At 39.5% G+C, this 24,512-nt stretch overlaps 1 protein-coding gene across 1 annotated transcript in view; it reads right to left on the bottom strand.

The window, feature by feature from the left end:
• The window catches only part of LOC126456273 (G-protein coupled receptor GRL101-like), a 568,827-nt gene that overhangs the window by 60,437 nt on the left and 483,878 nt on the right, over positions 1-24,512 (bottom strand). Inside the window, exons 23-25 of the mRNA XM_050092025.1 lie at positions 23,560-23,758; positions 11,081-11,228; positions 5,854-5,945 (exon numbers count right to left, since the gene is read on the bottom strand). Of these exons, the coding sequence (XP_049947982.1) occupies positions 5,854-5,945; positions 11,081-11,228; positions 23,560-23,758 (439 nt within the window). The remainder of the gene's footprint in view (positions 1-5,853; positions 5,946-11,080; positions 11,229-23,559; positions 23,759-24,512) is intronic.

The raw sequence follows: 24,512 nt of genomic DNA, 5'->3' as shown, positions 1-24,512 counted from the left end.
ACGAATTATCATGCAGAAATTAGTACCTCAAGGAATCAAGTAAAAATAATCGCTGCAACGAATCGCAAATCTAGCCACAGAAACGCTACCTAGTGTTTCGTACGACGCCATAGACGGAAAGTTATTTATGTCCGAGCACAGTGCCGCTTGTCTCACTCTTTTGTGCAACCAGCGATGGAAGGTTATCGCCGCTTTCGACAACAGTGTTATCGTCATAGTGTAGATCCACCTGCGTGCCACTATAACAGTTATACGCAACGTTGAGTAATGTTGAAAACGAACTGAGATATTTAAGTACCATCCTATAACAAAGTGTTAAATATTACAAGTGTCTGCGACTGCATTAGAATCATGTCATATATGTGAACACTACTTGTTTCCAAAGTATTTACTCTGTTCCAGTCTTAATGGAATACTAGTGTACTACGCAGTACACCACAGGAGGGGAAAAACTGATTGACATGTTGAGAGGTCACGTGATTCTGTATTACAAAACCAAGTGAAACTGACAATGAAGTTGGCGTTACAGGCACAGTACTGGCGCCAGTGTGATTCTTCACTGCCTGGGGCCTGAACTTACACAGCGCCAGCGTAGGTGTTGAATACATATAACTGGAAACCACGGCACTACTAAATTCTGCAAAAGGTATGCAGTGCTTGTATATGAAATTATTAACACTGTAGTTATGGAGCCCAATGACTCAACTGCGTATTTTTCTGAGAAAAAGAATACTGGCAAACAGTCTCCGCAACATCAGATGACTGAAACTGGTGTTCCACGGAGGCGAATAAATGTACGGCCGCGAGACGTATGTGAGTTTTGCAGCTCTGCAATTTTTTGATACATTTTTGAAGTGGATACTAAATTCACACTATCGCCATGAAATTTTGATCTTCGAACACGCAGAATGCCAAAATTTGAGTTTATTGCATTGAAAACCGTTGATCTTCTACAACAATTTGTTTTTTATTCTATTTGAAATTGCCAGTTTTAGCATTCTACATGCATCGTCGATATGCGCAAGTAAATGGAGACTGTAACGCGATTTTTACTGTCAATTAACGTCTTCATCTATTAACTTAGTTTTAATTTAATACAGAAATAATTGGAGACATCGAACATAAGCTTGAAGAGTGTTCCCAGTGAAGGAAACAAATAAATAATACCACGTCTTTGGCAACTGCTTCCAGAACTCTCCAGAAACCATTAAACGCTTCTTTTAAACACAAGTGTAGCAGCCGTGAAAATAATAACAATAGTAATCGATTTATTTGGTAACTTCATAGTCTACAACAGTATTTCTCGAACTAAGAAATTTCTTGAAATTGTGAAGATTTCAAAATGGCTTACAAACGAGGTTATGATGACTAGAAACATCTTTACATCTGACTGGCTTGAGCTAGCTTAATTTCCATATCAGAAGCTTGCTGGTAATTTTCCAGTTAATAGACAGCCAGATTTTCTTCGTTGTGGCTAATTTTAATGCGAAGTGCATCAACCGTTACAGCGCTGTCATGTGCTTTCCAACTGCGGGATGCCGTCGTTTGTCACATTGATCTTATTTTGCTGGCTACAACGTGTAGATTCGATCCCACTTCAGGCGGACATTTTCAACACACACGAACAGATCGACTTCACCTCTGCTAAAGACAAGTAAAGAATATCGGGTTGCACAATAGTTCAGAATCCGCAATGTAAACATCATATCCCTTCGCCATCAACTGAGGCAGAGCTGGTTTAGGTTGGCCCATAACAAAGGCGGGAGTTGCAAAAAGTAGATACTGTCACCAGTAACCTTTCTTGCACTAGAAATTTTATTTGAAGTTGAGATATTGAAAATTTTGGTGGTTCTGGAATGCGTTTACAGTTCGAATCACCCATTCCGCAGTATTTTACCCTCTCTGAAATATATAGTTTGATCTTTTCGTTGTGTTCTCCAAGTTGCAAACTCTTCTCTGTCTCTGGTCCGATTACTGGTCAAGCACAAAGGTATTCACTATTTTTATTTCATGTCCTGGCATGTGCACTACGAACTACTAACGAAAAAGACTTTTCGTTTTCAATGTCTGTTAATGTGTTGTCAACAATAACGATACTGGTGTTATTTCCACTCAGACATCCAAATCCACTACTCGTGAGCAAACAATTGATGCCTAACGTCTATTCGTTGGTAGAAAACAACAGCGTTAGGTACTGGGTTCGACTCAAGAATTGTATCCACATTTCAGATTCAAAGATTTCGACGATTTGAAGAAATTCTGTATCTAACATCTGATTTTTCTTAGTTAACCACCCGAATACTTACTGGCTATGAACCCATGAAACATAATTTTCCATCACGGCACTTCAATTTTAACCAGCAGACTAGTTACTCGTAAATGGAAGTGCCGTCTATTAAGAGTTTCGTGCTTAGCTATCAATGAGATGAGGGTATTGATAGAATTACTGATTCACGACGAAAATTAGCGTCATTTAGTTTCCTTTCAGATTTTCTAACTGCTACTGGTGAAGATTTCGATATTTCACGTGTGTTTACGCCTAGTTAGCAATGACGATCGTTGCCGTGATCGAGTTCCGGTCAGGCACAAAAAATTTTGTTAGTTAATAACAGCTATACTTGCTTGGTTTCAATCCAGATCCAGAACAAAACGTTCCGTTTGTCACTTAAATTTGTAACTTGTGCACAAATAATTGTTGCTGATTCATGAGTGCAATGACTTTAGTGATGATACTCTGTCAATGTTGAAGATTCCATAGAGTCATTTCTGCTCTTACTAGCATTATTTTAAGTCGTTAGTTTACAAGCAGTTTATTAAAAATCAATGGCAAGAGGAACGGCATTTAGTAGGTGTGGGAAAAACTTCTACAGGGCTAAAATAGTCCAATTGTCGTAGAACTTTAGGAGTCCAAATGTTGTCTCGATATCTCTTGTTCATAAAAATATTTAATGTTGCCTTAGGATTACTAAATGATTTATATGTCAGGGTTAGTTGTCTCCAATTGTAATGAGTGTTGTAATACATTTCAAACGTCAGATATTGTTAGAAAATTTAGCAGAAATATACATGAAAATGCCGTAAGACGAAGCGGCCTTTTGGATGCACTTTAATACGAATAACTTTCAAATGTCTCAAGCACACTTTTTATTATTTCCAAAATCGCCTTACGTGTTTCGATATTCCGACATTTTCACAGGCTTCAAAATGCAATACAAAACTAGTGTTGAAATATGTGAAAATATGTTACATTTCTCCATTAATTAGAGACATAGCGTAATGAGTGGAATATTGTTTTATAGCTTACCAATGTTATGTCAATCATATAAAATAGTTTCGTAGATACACTTTATCTCGTCAACACTCTCGTTCACGAGAGAAGTGCGAACTGCTACCAAAGAATAAATTTATATTATTGACATAAAATTGGTAAACTAGAAAACCATATTCTACTCATTAAACTATGCCTCTAATCAATTAAGAAATGTAACATATTCTCCTATCTTTTGATAACAGTTTTGTGTTTATATTGTAGCCTTTGAAAATTATGGACTGTCGAGACGCGTAAGACGATTTTCAACTGTGCCCCATACAGCTCTAAGTCATTAAAGTAATAGAGTTGAGTTTACAAGCGTTAAGGATTGTCTCATCTCTAATTATATATTTCTCAGTATTTTCATGGTGTGGTGTTACTTTACATTTAGACTGATTACCATAAATAACAGTGTTATCTAGCGGTCTCTAGTGGTACCCATTTGTATAGTCGAACGACTCTACCGCAGAGGGATTAGAGGATTTGCAGGGAGACTATGTTATGTGGGCTGTATGCAAATCAAGCGGAACGCAATTCAGGTCGCTCTGACTCTTTTGAGCGCGATAGTAGATCGTTGCACGAGCGACATGAAAGTTTATTTAATGTTTTGCGTTATATTATTGTGTGGAGCTCCTTTCACTGTAAGATCAATATAGAAGTTAATCCACAAATATAAATGTTTTTGCTGTCATGCGTACACAATTACAGACTATTGAGATAATTCTCAAAACAAGACATATGTTTTAGTTAGAATTGAAGTATCCATTACAACGAAAAAAGTCTATTAATGTAACTACATGAAAGCACTTACGATGTTCTCTCAGCTACAATTCCCTGTTCTATGCTGCTTCAAAGTATGATTTTTTATCATCTGATACAAAAAATGCCGTAATCTACAAGTTAAACAACGTCGATCACAAGTATTAGAGGCCGCTACTGATATTAACATAAAAATATGTATAATTCTGTGAATACTATGTACCTGGAAATTTCATTACTTTTATAAATCTAGACACCAAATTTGTATCACAGTGGGTTGCGTGTTTAAACTGGACCTCTCAGAAGGACTAAACGATTACAAAATTGTAGGGTTGTTCGATTGACTGACGAATAGGCTTATGTAAACAGCTGAAATGAGACAGAGATTGCAGTCATGACGCATCGTTACCTGTAACACAATGCCACAGACAACAGAGACTTGTATGTTGTGGAGACAAAGTCAACAAATCTCTCCATCGCCTAGTGTAGGGAGCTACTGGTTGTTTCTTCAAGACTGATTTGGTAAGTCTTGAATTGATGTTGGATGACTATCAGTGGTTGATGAAAACAGTAAATGCTCTTGTGATACGTTTCATGCTGCTGATGGTGGTTCTGTGTAAGTGTTAATGGAGACCAAATAGCGAAGACCATCAGTCTCCTATTCGACTCTTCTCCCCCTCCCTCGGGACGGAATAAGTGCATCCAGTCTGTCTACGTATAGAGTAAATTCTGTGTGAAAATGTGAGAAAATATTCTAAACGTGTGCGTAGCGTGTATCTGAGGTGGGGTTTGGGAAACCGCCTAAAAGCCACATTCAGGCTGGCCAGCGCAAGAACCGCTCGCCGTTAACTCGTCGGGCTGATTCGATCCGGGGCTGGCTAGTACCTCATCCCGTAACATGTCGAGTTAACGCGCGCGGCTACGTGGGCATGTCTGCCTTTCTTGAGTAGGGTTCCAAATAACGTGGACCAGTAGGATGTGAAAGATCTTCACAATGCGATTCGCAACACTGATGGTTTTAAAAATGTGTGGATCCTTGACTGCCCTGCCCGGCTCGATGGAGCATATCTGAAAAGCGGTGGGAATATGTACTCGCACAGTAGCACACAAGCCTCCGACCAGCAAGCTACTGGATCGGAAACAGCATGTACTTCAGGCGTGGTAAGATATTCCTCAAGTTGACGCTAAAAGGCTATTTATTTACATGTCACAACAAAATCAACAGTGAATTCGTGGCTATTCGGGTAACAACTCGTACTGATTTTTATGATGAGCATCAGTCCCGAATGAAATGAAGCCGTGATTATGTGACGAACATCTTGACAAAGCTTCATGTAATACTTTCCATTTCACTCATAGTATCAGCTATGGTACCCTCAATGACAAAAATAGAAAAAAAACTAACGTTGTAAGGAAGTGAAAAACGAAAGTGTTGCATATAAAGTGAAATGATTATTTATGGCGATCTGTCCAAGACTCCTATATTTTTTATGTTCCTACAAATAACTCCTATTTTTCGAGGCAGGTTTTCTACAGTACTGGGATCATACTTCTGTGTCTCAAGGACGCTGTTGATTCTCAGTCACAGACAACAATACCAAAATTTGAGAAATTTTGCTTAGTAGTCGGGGTAGTGATCATCATTTGATTTGCTGCAAGTAGGAGCATTATTTCATTACAGTATTTTTTATAGTCGTAGAATATATGGTTGAAGAAACGCTTACTGTTTTCATATTGTACAACTAGTTAATCATAAATACATGAATTTTTAATTGTGTACTTACATAAGAATACAAATACGGAGTACTCCCATCCGCTCGGCTTGTCTGGAGTTATGTGCAGGGCTAGGCAAACACCGGATCTCCCGTAGAAATTTCTTGTATAAAAGAAAACAGAATCATTGTTAATATGATAGCAAAGTAAGTCACAGACTTTTCAGTGATTTAAACTATCATGAAATGGAAAGAAGTGGACACTGGAAACATGACTCGTTTAAAAATTAGTCGTATCGAGAGCAACGTGGATGCAGTCTTTACCAGTTGCGTGGCTTTGACAAGGCAGTGCGGTTTTGACGATATCTGTCGCGGACAGCTTGTCTGTGTTATAACCGGGCTGCCAACCTATCTGACGGGATAATTTCGAGATTGCAACCGTCTGTTTCTATTTTCCGCACTGAAAATGATGTGTAGCAAGTAAAAATATGTAACTAAAAGCTCCGAATTCATGTTAGAAGATATATCGGTAAATGTGTTACTACAGCTTTCTAGTTGAGATTTACAATGACGACTTCTTTTAGTTATCATAGTTCTTGACATTAGTAATTTGCTTTAAAAAAATTAGTTATTTCTCATCGCTGGTCAAATATTGTATGTATCTCCATAAATCTTTGCAGATTTGAAATATTTTTTCGCATGTATCAATTTACAATGAAAAATTAAATAAGTTCCACAGAAGAAAATCAATTGATTTTAACCTGAAGTATTACACGGTAAAGTAGTATACTGTAATTGGCGGACAGATAATGATACATCAACAGTTTTTTGGACACGGGGTAGCCACTCGAGCTTAAAGCAGACGCCTCAGAGAGACAAAAATATATCCTGTCCTCCATACATCCATCAAAAACAAGAATTATGGATTACAGGTTGCGAGACATAATAAATAAATAACGAAACTTTAAAATAAGGTATAGCCATGGGATTAGTAACATCGTGAAACATCCAACGCTATCCTTGAGATCAGCATGTAATTAAAGGCATTTCGTTAAATATAATGTATTCTTACATCTAATGGAATTAGCTCACAATATTTTAAGTTAGAATGTAAGTGCACTTATATTTGCTTTCTATGCTAAACATTCTAGTGACAAAATAAAGAAATTAAGTTGCATTGTACCTCTGAAGATATTTTGACAATGAAACACTTTTTCACTGATAGAACAAATTCTTGGTACAAAGAACAAAGTAAAGAAATGAGTTCTCCCTCTTACTGAAAGGTAAAGATCAACATATTATCTTGGAAGGAACTGCGTCTATCATACTAAAGCCTAGGAACCTAATTTCTGGACAATAATAGAATAAATTTGTGGTGGCTTTCGCCTAATTTTCCCAGCTGCAACTACATAGCGATAACTGAAAAACTTCAGACATTAAGAACAAATGTAAACTCTGCCCTGTTAGCCACTGCTTCTACAATTTATCAAAATATTTCAAGTCGAGGATTTAGATTCCAGTTAAGAATAACTGAACAGTAAACTGACACCTTGTAGTGTAGAAACAAAAAGTGACGCCAGATCAAGCCCAGAGAGCGATGTGTAGTCGACCGACCCCCGTGCCATCCTCCAGCTGCTGTCGTTATTTTGGTACGGTACTGAGGGCTACGGGGTCAGCACACTGCTCTCCCAACAGTGTCAGCTTTCCGACGTTTAGGCCCGGCACTCCTCATTAAAGTTGCTCATCAGTTGGTGTAATGAGGAAGAGAGTGCGCCCACCAAGGAAAAGCCCTGGCAGTACCAGTAACTGAACACGTTTCCACGACGTGGCAGGCAGACAATCTGACAGCCCAGTACCTTGTAATGGAGCTAGTGTTGCACACGCCGTTACGTAAATGGTTTCAAGTGTTGAATAAAAGCATCAAGTGAGTAGTGACTTTTTTTCAGATTGGGGGCCTATATGAGAGACAGTGTGAGTAAATTGACATCAGTGGGTATTGTCTGTGCATATTATCTACGTAAATAGCTTGCAGCGATTTCTCTTACCTGTTGTCATACACTTTCACTCTTTCCACGTCTCTCAATACTCTCCTGTTTTATGGGATTTATTGAACGCGACTTACGAACGAATGAATGGCTGTATGGCACGTTTATTCGTCATCAGCTCCAGTTGTCCCACTTTTTTATCATTAAGTTATTTTAGTTTGAATTTCCTCATTGTTTTCTAACTGTCATAGAATTTATTAATTATGGTGAAAAGTACGTATTTTAATTCTGCGGTTGGGTACACTTCATGTTGCTGTAATCGTCATTTACCTTTATGGAGGTAGAGTATACATTTCACCTGTCAGTACGTAAAGCACTCCGTCTTCAGGCCACAAGTGGTCTATCGGGACCATCCGACCTCCGTGTCATCCTCAGATGAGGATGCGGATAGGAGGGGCGTGTGCGGTCAGCACACCACTCTCCCGGTAGTTACGTAAACAGTTTGTCTATTTCTGTTTTACCGGTTAGTGCGTATTGTTTTTGAGACATAAACAAAGAATCAGCCCTACGTATGCATAGACAGTGTGGCAAACTACTTGAAGCATGTACTCACACTAGCCTCTTTCAGTATCGGGGGCATTAACGTAGTGAGAATATTCTATTCACTTTATGGTCACCTCCCTATCTCGTGAATTAAGGCCTTACACGCTAACCTGTGCATACAGGTAGCTTGTCTCTCTCCTTAATTTTATCTTTCACGAGTGAATCTTCTTTCAACTTTTCTTCGTTGTGATGGTCTCTTGCCTAAGATCAATAACTTTTTAATAGAGTCCTCTCAGTATGAATTTAACTTCATCTGATGTTATAAATCACTTCAGTTTCTTACATTCTGCTCAAAAACAAGTATTGTAAACCTGCATGTTATTACTTTATTCGTGGACTGTGATGGGCATACACGGATATGACAACTATTAACAGTGGTTTCATTTAAACATGTTGGTTGAATATTTCCTTTGCTATTAACGTTTCCTTTTTGTGAGCCGGCAACGTGATCTTTCGGAATTAGCAAGAACTTGTATTTCAACATACTGTATCATGAGGGATACGAGTATGTCTCACTTTTTAATTTGATGTTGTTTGGTATGTAACTCATGAAACTGTAAGAACATTCCATTCTATTATTCGATTCATCCTACGGTAAAATTTTGCCTTTTGCTGTCGAGTATCGTTACGGCAATCTTGACTATGTTTTCCCTTCGCATAATAACCTTTCATAGAAATTAGCCGATTTGCCAAACAGTTAACTGCTCTCCGTCCCAAATAATTAATTTTCGATGTCATGTATTCTAATCAACATTTGAACATTGCTTAATATATTAAGTCGCCTTTATCTATTTCAATTTATGTATTTATCACTCTACTTTGGTAAAAGTAGGGAATTATATAAATTAACTACAATAAACATGTTTATGATACCGTTACAACATAAACAACCCCGAGGGGATTAATTACAAACCTTCAACTCTATAGCGTACTACCCATACCCTCTGTTACATTCGCAGTGTGGTATCCCATGTGCTGTTACCTAAATACAATAATCGTGTGAGGAAGACGTGCGTTTCCTTTTTAATTCTTGGGCAGCTGAGAAAAACTGATAAGGATTAGAGCCACAAAACGTCGCGGAAGGGGGAAAGTTCTAGGTATTCCGAGAACTAGAAACCGTTCTGGTCCTTAAAAGCGAGGTATCTATACTTCCCGTCTCGAATCAGAAGAACTTTGGTACTGGAGTGTTGATAATGCCATCCCCTCATTGACTAAAAGTGATCTCAGATATCACTTCAAATATGAAACAGTTCGAAAGGACGAATCATTAAACACGAGTGTACCAGAATTCGAACCCGACACTAGGTCTAGCAAGATGCCCATTCCCAATAAACAGTTACGATGTATTTCTTTGTAATATCGTTTCGATGATGATCGAGTTTTAACAAAACCACCGTATGAGAGTAAATGAAAAGTCAGAAATGCATCGGCACTGCTAAAGACCCAAAATATGTTAATCGTAACAACACCATTAGGCTTCCGGTGCCTCGACGGGCCTGCCCTTGGTACTACGACAATGCTGCCGTAGTGTGCAAACATAAACGCAAGCAGAGTGCCACCTGTTCCTCGCCTCTAGCCATTAATATACCAGAAAACGCTTCCACCAATCACGAGAACCTCATACAACACCCACTGGTCAATATATATGGCAATACGCGTGGGAAATACTGTCCTTCAATCCGCTCCCCTCTTCCCACTAACTTCCGGCAATACGCTGACGACTCTACCTACTTACCTACTCACCACGTCCTCCAACTCTTCCACGCTTCCCTCCAACGTCACATGAATCTCCCATTCGAGTGGTGGTACGTATGAGAAGTTCTAGCAAATCCACAGAAAATCCCAGTCACAATATTCGGTTGCACCACTCGGCGTTTCCGCTGTCCAGATTTCCACCTCTCCATCTACAATCAACCCATATGTATGACTTAGGCTGTGAAGTATTTAGGACTAACACTTGACCTCCTTACAATCCAACACACAGCCCGAACGCTGCATTAATGGCAAAGCCCAGTCCAGGCACCAAATATTTAGCCCTCTGAAAACCAATTCAGGTATCCAGCTGCGCCACTGTATCAATATCCCACCTATCATGCACACCTTCACTCCTTGTCCTTCCTCTCCTGTCTTAATTTCAACAAACTTCCACGCACCAAAGATGAAATCCGTCCTAACACACACCATTTTTTCCAACTCTAGTCATGATGTTCCATCTCATACCATTATACCAATTTCCTTTCTCTCCCTCTCACCATTTAACTGACGTTTAGTCACTACCCGCGGCTCCACGAGGCCCCATAGTCATACTTAGCTTTTTACGTCCATTATGAAATTATTATCATAATTATTAATAAACCACAGCATCCTTCTCATTGTAATGAGTGATTATAGTGTAACTGTTATATAAAATCGTTCAAAACGTTTTAAGGCCATAAGAGGTGCTTTTAAGAAATTAATGTATTCTATTTTAACGTGTGATATATTAGTGTGGCTTGTGGCTGAAGGTCGGCTTTATTTGCCACCAGCCCACCACTTCTAGTGAAAGAGAAATAATTTTTTTTTTCAAGAAAAGCGCACTTTATTGTATGGCCAGTACTGAGAAAAAAACCGAAACTACACGAATGAAGCAGTAATGATGCCCAAGAACTTTTCACATCGCAGCTACACTACACTTACCCCCACGCAATGCACAGCCAGCGCCGTGGACTCACCTGAAGTAGTCTATCCTGAAGAGCGGCAAGCCGGACAGGAACGCAGCAACCGCCCAGCCCGCCGCCATCAGCATGCGGGTCTTGGACATTTCCAGCCTCCGGATCCGGAACGGAAATATTATCACCAGAAAACGGTCCAGCGTAATCACTGTTCCATACAAATTTACATTTTGTTACCGATTGTCATTCCACATAACTACAAGTACAGGAGAGAATGTACAAGGTTACTGAAGAACTTTTATTAAGTGAATTGTTATTTGGAAATGAGTAATCTATATAGAGACGGAAGCAGGAAGTTTTATAATATGAATATAGATTATATATTTGCACTGTGGCCTCCTTATTCTGCAAGTGTAATATTTAAGGCATAACCGATAGCCGAATACGTCCCACTCATGAAGAGACCGCTTTTGTGTTACGGACGTTGCCACAACTGTGATATGCTTCCGCAATCGACAAGAGCTGTTGGTAGAGGTGGAAACTCAACTCTCTCTTTAAAAAGACCCACAATAAAATGTCACATGGCTGGAAAAAAGGAAATCTCGTTAACCAAGACTTCAGTGAGGTACTCTGGTGTAAAGTCTACCAATCGTTGAGGAAACGGTTCATTCAAAAATGATTTGGCATCAAAATAGAAAAATTCGCCAGGTGCGCGTAGGATTCGTGCACTGAAGTTTCTGTACAAACTTAATTATGTATAAAGGCAGTTTATCCATTCCAGGAAACAGGGATGTTTATGATTTTTGCCTTTTTTTCGACCGTAATACTGGCAAGATATCCTTCTCAGGGAGTCCAGTAGTTTCTAGAATATTTTAATTTTAAGTTCGAAGTCGGATAACAAACGACAAAAATATTTTTTTCGTGTGATATAATTCCAAAGTAGCAATTTCGGAGTTTTTCCTTCAGTTGTACTGTGAAACCTTGCTTATTACAACTTTCACGGTTGTAGGTTAACGGGAAGTACCCAAATGACCGTGTCTTTTGACTGAATAGACCAATAAGCTTAAAAATGTTACACCGGCAAGGACCATTTCCCTTAGTATGTGCCACAAATTGCAACTGATGTGCCAAACTGTTTCGTGGTAAAAGGGTCTTAACAGACGGACAAATAGACACACGGAGAAAAATGACAAAAACTTATTTTTTCTTGTTATATAATCACAAATTATAAATTATCGGATTTTTTTCCTTTTCTTGTAGTGTGAAGCCTTGCTTCTTGCCAAATTCCAACGGGAAGCATATTATAGATTTTGATCAGTAAGTTTGCGAATATCAGAAATGACAGTGTCTTGCCATTGCATTGACTTAGAAGTTTAAAGTTTTTCCATAGACTTAATATGTGACATAAATTTGAACTTGATACGTTTACTAGTTGATATGTTTACTCGTTACTGAGGAAAAGGGTGCTTAATAGTCGGACAGACAGACAGACAAACAACAAAGTGATCCTGTAATGGTTCTGTTTCTACAGACTGTGAAATGGAGCCCTAAAAATTAAGTTCTGTGAGTCTCCACTAAGTTAAGGAAAAAGTCATTGCTCATGCATGAACAGGTACATTACTCCACGAACTGTTCCCTCCGTACAAAATATTGTTTGGTGATCAGGCCCAAAACACGTTTAACTTCTCTCAGTCCCTCTCACGTTACACCCGCCTAAATAGCCGTGCATGTTAAAGCACGACTAACAGGACGTGGAGGCACGCCGGCCCCTCGTGGGTCCACCCGGCGGATTAGCGACGAGGGCCAATGTGCCCGACGCCCTGGGTGTGGCATTTAGACGGTTTCCTACACCCCACTAAGTGAATGCCGGGCAGTGTTACACGATTCGCGAACATTTAGAAAACTTCCGCTCACGTTCACATCAATAACACCACACACAGACTGTTGGATTACGTATTCCGTTCCGGAGGATAATGGGGGCGACAGGAGGGGCATCTGATGACTCCTTAAACTAACCACATCACATCAACACCGTTCATAACGACGCCGACCTTGTGGCTTTACGGAACAAAGGCCCAAGGAAAATAAGAAGAAGAAGAACTCTCTCTCATGTTACATCATTTCACAGTGTTTTTGCCGACCTCAATCGAAACTTCAGATCCTCTTACTTCCAGTTGTGTTTTGATTATTAGTAACTATATTACTGTGCATTTCATGAGATAAGAATTAATTAAATTGGATACGCATTTCCTGAATAATGTTGTACATAAATATTTACTTCTTACCTAAATAGCTGTGATTATACTCCGTTTCCAACGAAACGTTTTAGCTGCTAGGTCAGTAACAGGAACATTTAGTAAGGGAAAAAAGTTATTTACGTCTGTTTTAGTGACAATTTATGGACATCTTTGTGAAAATACTTCTCGAAAAGTAAATAATTCAAAACTTGAAGCAAAGGTTCGAAAGTAAGTTTTATCCACGTGTTATACACTGATCAACCAGAACATTATGACCAACCACTTAACAGTGTGTATGTCCAACATTGGCACCGATAACAGAGGCTACGCGTCGTGGTATGGAAGCAATGAGGCCTTCGTAGGTCACTGGAGGGAGTTGGCACCACATCTTAACAAACAAGTCATTTAATTCCCGCAAATTCTCGGAAGGGGGGCGAGGAGCTCTGACGCCGCGTTCAGTAACGCCCCAGATATGTTCAATCGGGTTCAGATATGGCGAGCAGAGGACCAGCACATTAATCTGAACTCTCCCCTGTGTCCTCGAACGACTCCATGACACTCCTGGCCTTGTGACATGGTGCATTATCTTGTTGAAAAATGCGACTACCGTCGGGAAACATGATCGCCATAGAATGGTGTACGCGGTCTGCAGCCAATGTACGGTACTGCTTGGCCGTCACGATGCCTTGCACGAGCTCCACTGGACCCGTGGATGCCCATGTGAGTGGGAGAAACGGTGTCAAGGAGCTGTTTCTCTGGTAGACGACGGATTCCCGCCCTCCCATCGGCATGATGAAGGAGGTGTCGCGATACATTAGACCATGAAACGCTCTGCCACTACACCAACGTTCAGTGCCGATGGTCAAGTGCCCATTTCGGTCGTAGTTGCTCATGTCGTGGTGTTAGCTTAAGCACATACATCGGTCGTCGGTTGCGGCGGACCATTGTTAGGGGTGCCCGGTGCACTGTGTCTTCAGACACATTTGTACTCTGTCCAGCACTAAAGTCAGTTCGCTGGCTGCCCTGTTTTAACAGTCTACCCAGACTACGACGTCCGACATCTGTAATGAGGCGTGGCCGCCCAACCCCACGACGGTTGGACGTGGTTTCACCTAGGTTTCGCCAGGTGTTGAAGACGCTCTCCACAGCACCTCCAACACACGACAAGTCGTGCGGTTCCCGAAATGCTCTTCCCGAGCCTCCCCGCAATCACAATCTGCCCTCGGTCAAACTCAGAGCGCACGCCTTCACCATTCTACACACGCACAGCACGCTCGCTGATAGTACATGCGTGTGTCTGACTAGCAGTCATTCCTCGCCAGGTGACACTGCTATCACCTGAACGGGTTTATATCAACAGCAGGGCGATGACCATTATATTCTGGCTGATCAATGTGTAGCCAGCAAACCGATGGATAGATGATTTCATAGTAATCTAACATTTTCTATAATCCTCATCACAGATGTAGGAACTTCAAGGTCTGATTGCCTGCTTCAAAGTGTATTAAACATGTAACAACCTCTAGTATCAACACAAATTCCAAAAAATCAGAAATCAATGGTTTTTGCCTATAGTGTGATGGATCTCTTTCTGATTCTTAGCTACTTGCTACAAGAAAACTTAAAAAAAGTAATGTTGCAAGTAATTCACAAAAGAAAATTTTTTCTTATTTCATTCTGAGTAGAAAGGTAAAAGACCTCAAAAGTTTTCATGGAACGTTTTCAGTGTACAACACGTGGATAAAACTTTCTTTGGAACCTTTGCTTCAAACGTAAAGATCTTCCAAGATAAAAAATAAAGTACTGTGTTCCGAAATTATTTTGGCTGTATACCGCAGAAGACTCTGCTCATGAATTTGTCTATCTTGCGGAAGCTTCCTGCCAGATAGTCGTTAAGAAAATAATGACATCAGTTTTGATAACCTCTGATACATGAGTATTCTGCATTTTCATAGATTCCATGTGCTGTCGTGCTGAGTTATGCTCAGGTAATAATAGAACTATAGGATTTCAGCTCAGAGTTTCATGCTACTTTCAACTGTTGGAATTCTTTAAGGAAGTTAGGTGGTAGTGAAGTTCGAAAGAACATTTCATTCCATCATGTCCATACACATGCATTCCATAAAAATCAGTAAAGACAGACACCTCCTTCCTTTCCAAGAAAATTTTCACATACGAAAGGCATTAACACAAAATAAACAGTTGCTCAATGACCAGATAAATATTGGAAAGTAGACTCTATATAGAATAATTGATGAAATCACATGAAAATGAAAAGAGCCTTTACCATCCTTCATCTCCCCCTCACACAATCTCCCCCCCCCCCCCACCCCCTCACTCACATTCCATTTCAGCTCTCACTCCTGCTCCTCACCTTCTCATCTAGCCCACAATCCATCACACTGCTATGTACTTATGTCCACTCATCATGGTTGCTCCTCCCCAAATAAATGAATAAATAAATCGCCATCGCTATTCCTTCTCTACTCTTACACAGTATATAACTACGTAGAAACATACTTAAATAGAATTACACACATACAATAATCAAATTTAGAAAAGGTTATTTGTAGGTCGAGGACAAAGTAATGGAAAGGGTATGTTGGCAACAGTACAAAACACAAACACAAACACATACTTGAAGTACGGAAACAAACAGAACCTTTGTAGGTCAAGGACAAAGTAGTGGAAAGGGTATGTTGGCAACAGTACAAAACGCAAACACAAACACATACTTGAAATACGGAAACAAACAGAACTCAGTGGCGTGCATAAAAGTGTGTTGTGAGAACTGCATAGTGCTGCAGAACATGTAAAAAGTAGACGAAAATTATCAGTGTCTAACACAGAAAACAACGATGTGCTAGCAGACGGCATTTCCCGATGTAAGCGAGAAAGAAGCCGAAAAATCACCGTAAGTACAAACCAACTTGTTCCTAACAAACTGTTTATCGGTCTAAAAAGCAAATCAAAATGTAAATAAATTTAATTACAGACCACTGATGATGCTTTACCTGAATAAAGCGAAACGCGTCTGGTGACAAAATCACGCTTTTTTGTATTTGCAACGACGGACGAAAAATACCCTCATGAATTATAGAGCGACTATGGACACTATGGCCACACAAATGAAGAATTGAATGTCCTTTGCTTTGGGAATCTTGGCACTCACCGCACACAAACACGTCTCATGTGTAAATTTTCTGTTACCAATGTGCGAGTGGCACAAGGTGATATTTTCAGTATTGCAGAAAGTGGTCGTAAGGTTATTCGTCAGTTCTCTCTCACAATGACTGCAGCAGTAGGTCTTGTTCTTGAAGTACAGTAGTTGTAGCCCAGGTACACCTTTCTTTGAAATAAATTTTCTCCCCTGATTAAACTATTTAAATCATCTTCGAGTTGTGTTGTAGGGAAAAAAAGACTCTCCATAGGCCACCTGTACTAACGTACAACCCTTAGATGAAGATTAGTAGAGACTGAATCAGTCTTTCAAAGCCTCACATTGTTCACTGTGTATCACCTCCATTGTTGCGGTCGGCGATACCAGACGTGTCTAATCTTGGCCATCTCTCACAGGCGCGAACCAATCAGGAGTGGAACAATGAAATTAATATGGCGTGCTTCTTACACATTAAGCCAACAATCATAAAATTAAATTCTAACACGAGAAACTAAGACGGTTAAAAAACTTATGATCGGTCTTTATTGACTAACCCTCGTAGTAAAGTACTGAGGTAATGCAACATGATGAAGAATGTAAACTATCAAGTCATGTAAAGGTAAGCAGTGCAATGAAAATTTAGAAAATTACCATGAAGTATTCGAACATTATTTTTAGGGTTTCGTTGCGCAATAGGCAAAAACGGATCGAATACAGAATCACTTCATTGACCGTCTGCCTGTCTGTCGGTACGACTGCTTAAGTCTCTGTTTCACCAGATTAGATTTACTTTCATTCCAATTGATCCATAGTGAGGAGGTCCTCTAGGATGTAGAACATGTCAGAAAAATAATAATACATGACATATATTTACAATTGAAACAAATAAGCTAATGTACCTTCCATAGGTCCCAAGTGGAATGATCGTCATTTTTTTAATGAACACTATATGAAAGAATGATCCTAGAAACACTCATTTACTAAGAACACATTAATGCACTGAATTTAAAGTAAAAAAATGTTTTTATTTATACCTTAATAAACAAATAATGTAACTACTACAATAATTATTACAATGCACACATTACTGCACTGAAATGGTGCAGAAGTGGGATTATATATATATATATATATATATATATATATATATACAAATCAGTTAGCTCTACTGAGAAATTCATCAATGGAGTAGTAGGAGTTGGACACCAATAAATCCTTTATGCTTCTCTTAAACCGAATTTCACTGGTGTTAAGCTTCTTATGCCTGTTGTGAAGTTACTGAAAACGTGTGTTCCTGAATAATGCACTCCTTTTTGTTCCACAGTAAGTGACTTTAAATCCTTGTGAAAATTATTCTTATTTTTACTATAGATTCCATGAACTGAGCTGTTGGTTTGAAAAAGTGATGTGTTTGTGATGACAAATTTCATTAAGGAACAAATATATTGGGAAGCAATAGTCAGAATCCCTAGTTTATCCATAGTTCCCTAAATAGGCTTCTGCAGGATGTTCTTGAGTTCACAACACACATAACTCTTATTGCACGTTTTTGTGCCCAGAAAACTTTAGCTTGGCTTGATGAATTACCCCCAAAAATACTCCCATATGTCATTATGGAATGAAAGTAAGCATAGTGTGCCAGCTTTTTCATTTTTATATCCCCAATGTCTGACACAATTCGCTTTGCAAATAGAGATTTCTTAAGAAGGTTCACCAGTTCTGTGGTGTGCTCCTCACAGTTGAATTTATTATCAAGCTGTAATCCCAAGAATTTAACACTGTCCACTTCTTCTATCTAGTTGTCATCATATGTTAGGCACACACTTGTGGCCCAACCCCTTAAATGTTCTAAATTGAATGTAGTGCATTTTCTCAAAATTTAGTGACAGCGAATTAGCTAGGAATCAATGATTAATGTCCACAAATATTTTATTAGCCCATCTTTCTGGGGCTGCACTTGAATTGCTATTTAATGCAATGTTTCTATCATCAGCAAACAAAACAAACCTAGCACCTGGTAATATTACTGATGAAAAGTCATTGATATACACGAGAAAAAGTAAGGCCCTAAGATGGACCATGTGGGACCCCACATATAATTAGTTCCCAGTTGGATGATGTCTAATAGCTTCATACATGTCTCTTTCCTAATAATGCCCTTTGCTTCCCGCCAGAGATATAAGATTTGAACCATTTTGCAGCTTTTCTTGTTATACCATAATATTCTAACTTACTTAAAAGGATATTTTGATTTACACAGTCAAATGCTTTTGACAGATCACAAAATACACCAGTTGCCTGCAGTGTTTTGTCTACATAATTAAGTACTTTTCACTGTAAGTGTAGAAGCCTTCTCAATATCAGAACCCTTTAGAAATCCGAACTGCAACTTTGACAGTATATTATTTGTGATAACATAGTAATAAAGCCGATTGTATATTGCCTTTTCTAAAATTTTTGAGAATGCTGGCAAAAGTGAAATTTGACAGAAATTTGATGGTATTTCTTTATGTCTCTTCTTAATCAGTGGCTGAAATTCAGCATATTTCAGCCATTCAGGAAATATTCCAGTGATAAAGGACTGGTTACAAAGATTGCTTAATATGTTAATTAACTCAGAATCTCATTCTTTAATCAATTTTGTTGGTATTTCATCATACCCACAAGATGTTTTTGATTTTAAAGATTTTATGATGGAAATTAGTTTTGCTAGGGTAGTGAGGGTCAAGTTCATATTATGGAAGTTACTTGAAATGTCTGGTTTAAGGTGTTCCATAGCAGTATATACCGAACCTGACAACAGCTATAAAATGTTTGTTGAAAAGGTCTGCAACACTATACACATCTGTCACCAATGTATCATTTACTCTTAATGCTATTTATCCCTCTTCATGTCTGGTTCTACAGGTTTTCTGCTTCACTATATCCCACTTTGTCTTAATTTTGTTATCTAATATGACTATCTTTTCCTTATAATATATTTGCTTTGATGTCCATATTACAGTCTTTAATACTTTGCAGTATTTCTTGTAATGTGCCATAGCATCAACATCAGAACTGTTTCAGATTGACACATACAGTTTTCTTTTTGTTTTACAGGATAGCTCTATTCCTTTAGTAATCCATGGCTTCTTTGTACATTTTGTTCAAACCTTGGTTACTTTGGAGGGAAAACAGTGTTCAAATAAGGTAAGCACCTTACTAGCAGAAGTGTTATATTTTTCATTCATGCCATGAACACTGTAAACATCACTCCAGTGGATGTCTCTGAGGGTAAAATAATCAATTTTTGCCTTATTGGTTACCCTCTCAAGCTCATATTTAACAGAGTTTATATTCTGTTCAGAATTAACATTTAAAAGAAGGAACTGCATGTCATGGTCTGAGAGGCCAATGACTATTGGTTTTGTAACATAATTTTGTCCATTGGAGTCTTCTATAAAATTATTATAATGGCCGTTTGTCAGCAATTGGCTACCCTAGTGAGGAACTTTACAGTGGGAATTAAGTTGAATGATAGTGTTACTAACTCAAACAAGTTATTATTGGGAGATTCTTTAAGGAAATCTACATTGAAGTCACCAGCAACCATTATTTCTTTATTTTTGGTTGTTAGAAGAACCAGTACAACTTCAAGATTGTTTATGAACAGATTAAAGTTACCTGCAAGTGATAGATATACACTTAATATTATGAAGGATACTTTGTGATATTCTAGTTCTGTCGCACATGCTTCCATATGCTGTTCTAGGCAACATCTATGAATGTCCATTTTCTTAAATTTATAACAGTTCCTGATGAATGTGGCAACTCTTACTTTCTCCATTTCTGCCTTATAAAAGTCAGGTTCTAACCTAAATCCTCTAAAACTTAAAAGTTCTATACCAGTGGCCACATGATGTTCAGAGGGGCAGATTAAGCCAGCTTGAAACTTCCTGGCGGATTAACACTGTGTGCCGGACCGAGACTCGAACTCGGGACCTTTGCCTTTCGCAGGCAAGTGCTCTACCAACTGAGCTACCCAAGAACGACTCACGACCCGTCCTCACAGCTTTACTTCTGCCAGCACCTCGTCTCCTACCTTCCAAACTTTATAGAAGCTCTCCTGCGAGGACTGTGAGGACGGGTCGTGAGTCGTGCTTGGGTAGCTCAGTTGGTAGAGCACTTGCCCGCGAAAGGCAAAGGTCCCGAGTTCGAGTCTCGGTACGGCACACAGTTTTAATCTGGCAGTAAGTTTCATATCGGCGCACACTCCGCTGGATAGTGAAAATCTCATTCTGGCTATGTCAGCTTGGTTTGTGGACTCTAAATCATCTATGCAGATAATTAATTCATTAAATTTATTTCTCACTCCTCGAATATTTTGATGCGATAAAGATAGCTAACATTCCACATTGACTGGCTTAAAACTGGGTAGAGTTGAAATTTCTGCTGATTGTTGAAAATTCTTAACCAATAGCTGTTTATGCTGATTTAATAAGCTGGAATTATATTTTTTTGTTTCTTTCTCAAACTGAAGGTTTGTCTCAAACCTAACCTCTCTTAGAACTTGGTTTCTGTCTGTCCTCCCTACCTTAAGGAAGGGTCTTTTCTGAACCCTAGAACCACTCGTATTTTATCACTCATGACAGTGCCTCCACCCTTTAACTTTCCTGCTATTTTACCAGCCAGTTTACCCTACCATTTCCTGTTGAGGTGAAGGCCATGCCTAGTATAATCCCACCTATTGAGAGGATCAACAGGAACCGCACCAATGTGTGACCCTGCACCAAACATAAGCAGTTGTTCCAACTCCAAATTAACTGTCTTGACAGAAGAGTTCAAATGAGGTCAATCACAGTGCCGACGAACAGATACAAATTCAACACTAACATGCTTCGATGCTGATGCAATCTTTGCCAGATAACACTCTATACTGTACCTAGGGTCTCTGTCAATACTATTACCTGACTCACCTACTATAACCACAGTATCTTCCTTAGCGAAATCTTTGCAAAGTGATCCCAAATCCTTTGTCACCTGCTCCAGACGAGCACTAGGTTTAAGAAAATTGGTGTCGTGGTATTCTGATCCTAGCTCATCCTCCAAAAGTTGGCAACACCTCTTCCATGGGAACTTTCTTTCTCTTACTGATTTCACTACATTCTTACTTTTCAATTTGCTGCTGAAAGTTTGTTGTGCCCTCTCTACATCTGTATATGCTTCACGCTCACCAGCTTCTAACTGCAGCAACAGGTCAAATCTATTTTCCACATTCACCACAAAGTTGTCAGACAAAGTTGTAGGCCTGTTCCTCTTATTGTCTGTTGCCACTTCCAACCTCCCTTTACCCTTCTCCCTCCTTAACCTGTCAAGGTCTCCTCTGGCCTTGTGTAACACAGCCTGAAAGGCTGCAATTTTCCCCTCTTGTTCTAGCATCTTCCTATCTCTACTACATATCTTACAAAACCATTGATGAGTCTCATTTACTTCCCCTTCTCCCACGCCACTGGAGTCACCCACATGGAAAAAACTACAGCACCCGTTACACCAAAGTCCCGACCTAAAAATTCTACGGCAAGTCAAGCACTTTTCACTCATGATAAACGTAATAGTTTATTAAAAGTATGTCAGTTAAATTACAGAGAAACACAATATATTATTCCACGAACATGGCCTATACCCAACTATGTAAACAAGAACAAAAGGGCAAAGTTTCTGGAACAACAACTTAAACTTAACGCTACTTTCCGGAAATGTGAGTTAAATAATGAAGACGTACGCTACAGTTAAATTACTGGAGAGAGCAAAGAACAATTAAACGAAATTCTGTAGACTTGCTGCTGCAAAACATAAATAGAAAATACGACTGTAATGTGACTGTACGATCTTCTCGCGTTTTCTGCTATATTACGTAAAGAAAAATGAAACCTTTAATGGTACGCCTATAAAACACACTTATACACCTATTCAGCACGTAATCAGTACTAAACTAAATGTTTTTATAATCTAAAATGACTTATCTTTACGAGAACACCAAAACTTGCGCTAGGCGCCCGGCTGCAGGGCTGCAGGGCAACGAATGGACGCAGCAAGCTGAAATTTAGGCCACGCTAAGGTCTACGGACGCTTAGTAGCGTAAAAAACTTGAAGCTTCTAAGTCGAAGTAATGAAAAGATGCTGCCATTTACGTGACATATTTTGATACTTGCAAATTCCCTCATCTAAAATTATAGAGACTTTCCGCTGATCTAGAGTCATGAAATGCGGTACGATGCTAGGTTTCACTGTAGAAGTAAAGGAAAACTCTGAAAATAGAGAATTTGTAATTATATCATACGAATTTCTTTTCTTCGTGTGTTAGCTGGCTTAGGTCTGCTCCTCCGTCTGTTGATTGATACCCCTTCTTTTTCAGAAACGGGTACATATGTCATTTTAAAAGTCATGCCACATACTGAAGTGTATAGTCCTTTGGTGGTATTAGGTGGTTAAGCTTCTACCTCAATGGAAAGAAAAGATAACAGCCATTTATTTCACATCTTTTGATACTCGCTCACTCAATCATTAAAACGTGTAGTGTACTTCCAGTTGGGGTAGAATCATGAAATTTAGCACGAAGTGAGGTTTCCAAGTAAAAACTAAGGAAAAAATCAGAAAATTATATACATACTAATTTTGTATCCGGCTACAAACTTGAAAATATTCTCGAATGTCTTGGAGTCCTTGGAACCGATATCTTGCGAGTATCATTGTCGATAAGAGACAACAAAATCTTGGAGATTTTCCATTCCTGAAATGGATGAACCTTCTACATACATAGCCGAATTTGTACGGAACGCTCAATGCGCGTCTCCTACTCGTACCCGGCCAGCTATTAAATTCAAATACATTCTAACTACGTTTCTTGCCATCGTCTGGGGTCATAGTGATTGCCCGTCAAGTGTAAATATAGTGCTCCACGTGTAGCTGCACTTCTGAGTGTAAACTGGTGAACGTTGGGTTTAGCCTGTTTCCAGAATTAGTAATTTTGTGGACATTTTTTAAAGTAGCCCAAAGACCAAATCCAAAGGGATGGAGCATAACAGAAAGCGCCTGCTTGGATTAGTGCTTTAGGAGCAGTAATAGCGAGTCTGGTAACTGTGCAAAAAGAGAGAGTGGCTGACCTGTGAGCGTGTAGACGGAAAACTCGCTGGAGAAGGTGGAGATGAAGCCGGCGAGGCTGCAGAGCGCGCTGGAGCGCCAGTCGCGGTCGTGCACCGAGTACACGCCCCGGTAGTGCGCGTCGGCCGCCGCGATGATCAGCAGGTACGACCCCATGAACAGGTCGCCGATCGCCAGGTTCGTGATCAGGAACGAGTGCACCTGCCGCACACACACATGTGGGGGATGCTGTGCTGATCAACCTTTCGTGCTTTCAACAGATGGTGAGTGAGAAAACATGGGGTAATAAGTGGCAATGATGTGGTGCACAGGGGAATTGTTAAACCTCGAATAACCAAGAGAAGGGGGTAGTGAGGAGATATTGAAGGGCTTAAGTGAGAAACCAATGCAGAGACATTGTAGACAGTGTCCCATGAAGAATGGTGAATGTGGAGGGACATGACAGAAACGGTCATCCGAAGCAAAAGGTTTAGTAAACAAGTGCTCTAAACCGCATACCTTAAGAGCCATGAGCACATCTTCACCTTCGATACTGTGAAGCAAATACCTTTTGCTGAAAGCTTGGTCCATACTAACTCCCCATTAAATATAGAAAGTAAGAATCGTATAATAGAACTGTTTTTTTAAGAGTATAGAAGATGAAGAAGCGCTAATAACTTTTGAGGTATGCGTTTTAGAGCCCACGTTTACTGCACATTTTTGCTTCGAATGATCGTTCCTGTCGTACCCTTGAATATTGACCATTCCTCCTGGGATACCTTGTATCAGCTGGTTCACAGTAGAACGAGTGCTAAGGCATTATGGAATGGTTTACGTACGAGTGAAGTCTCTTACTCGAACGTAGCATGTCTGCAAAACCTCACACGCTCCCCAGCATCGGCTTCTTTATACAACGTGTTTACATCCTTAAATTTAAGGCTGAGTTTTTGTTCAGCAAGTAGATATAACCAAGATG

Source organism: Schistocerca serialis, chromosome 2, assembly GCF_023864345.2.
Source record: "Schistocerca serialis cubense isolate TAMUIC-IGC-003099 chromosome 2, iqSchSeri2.2, whole genome shotgun sequence".
In the NCBI taxonomy this organism is placed as follows: Eukaryota; Metazoa; Arthropoda; class Insecta; order Orthoptera; family Acrididae; genus Schistocerca; species Schistocerca serialis.
The sequence above is the reverse complement of the archived record's forward strand: the minus strand, read 5'-3'. Positions and strand labels throughout refer to the sequence as shown.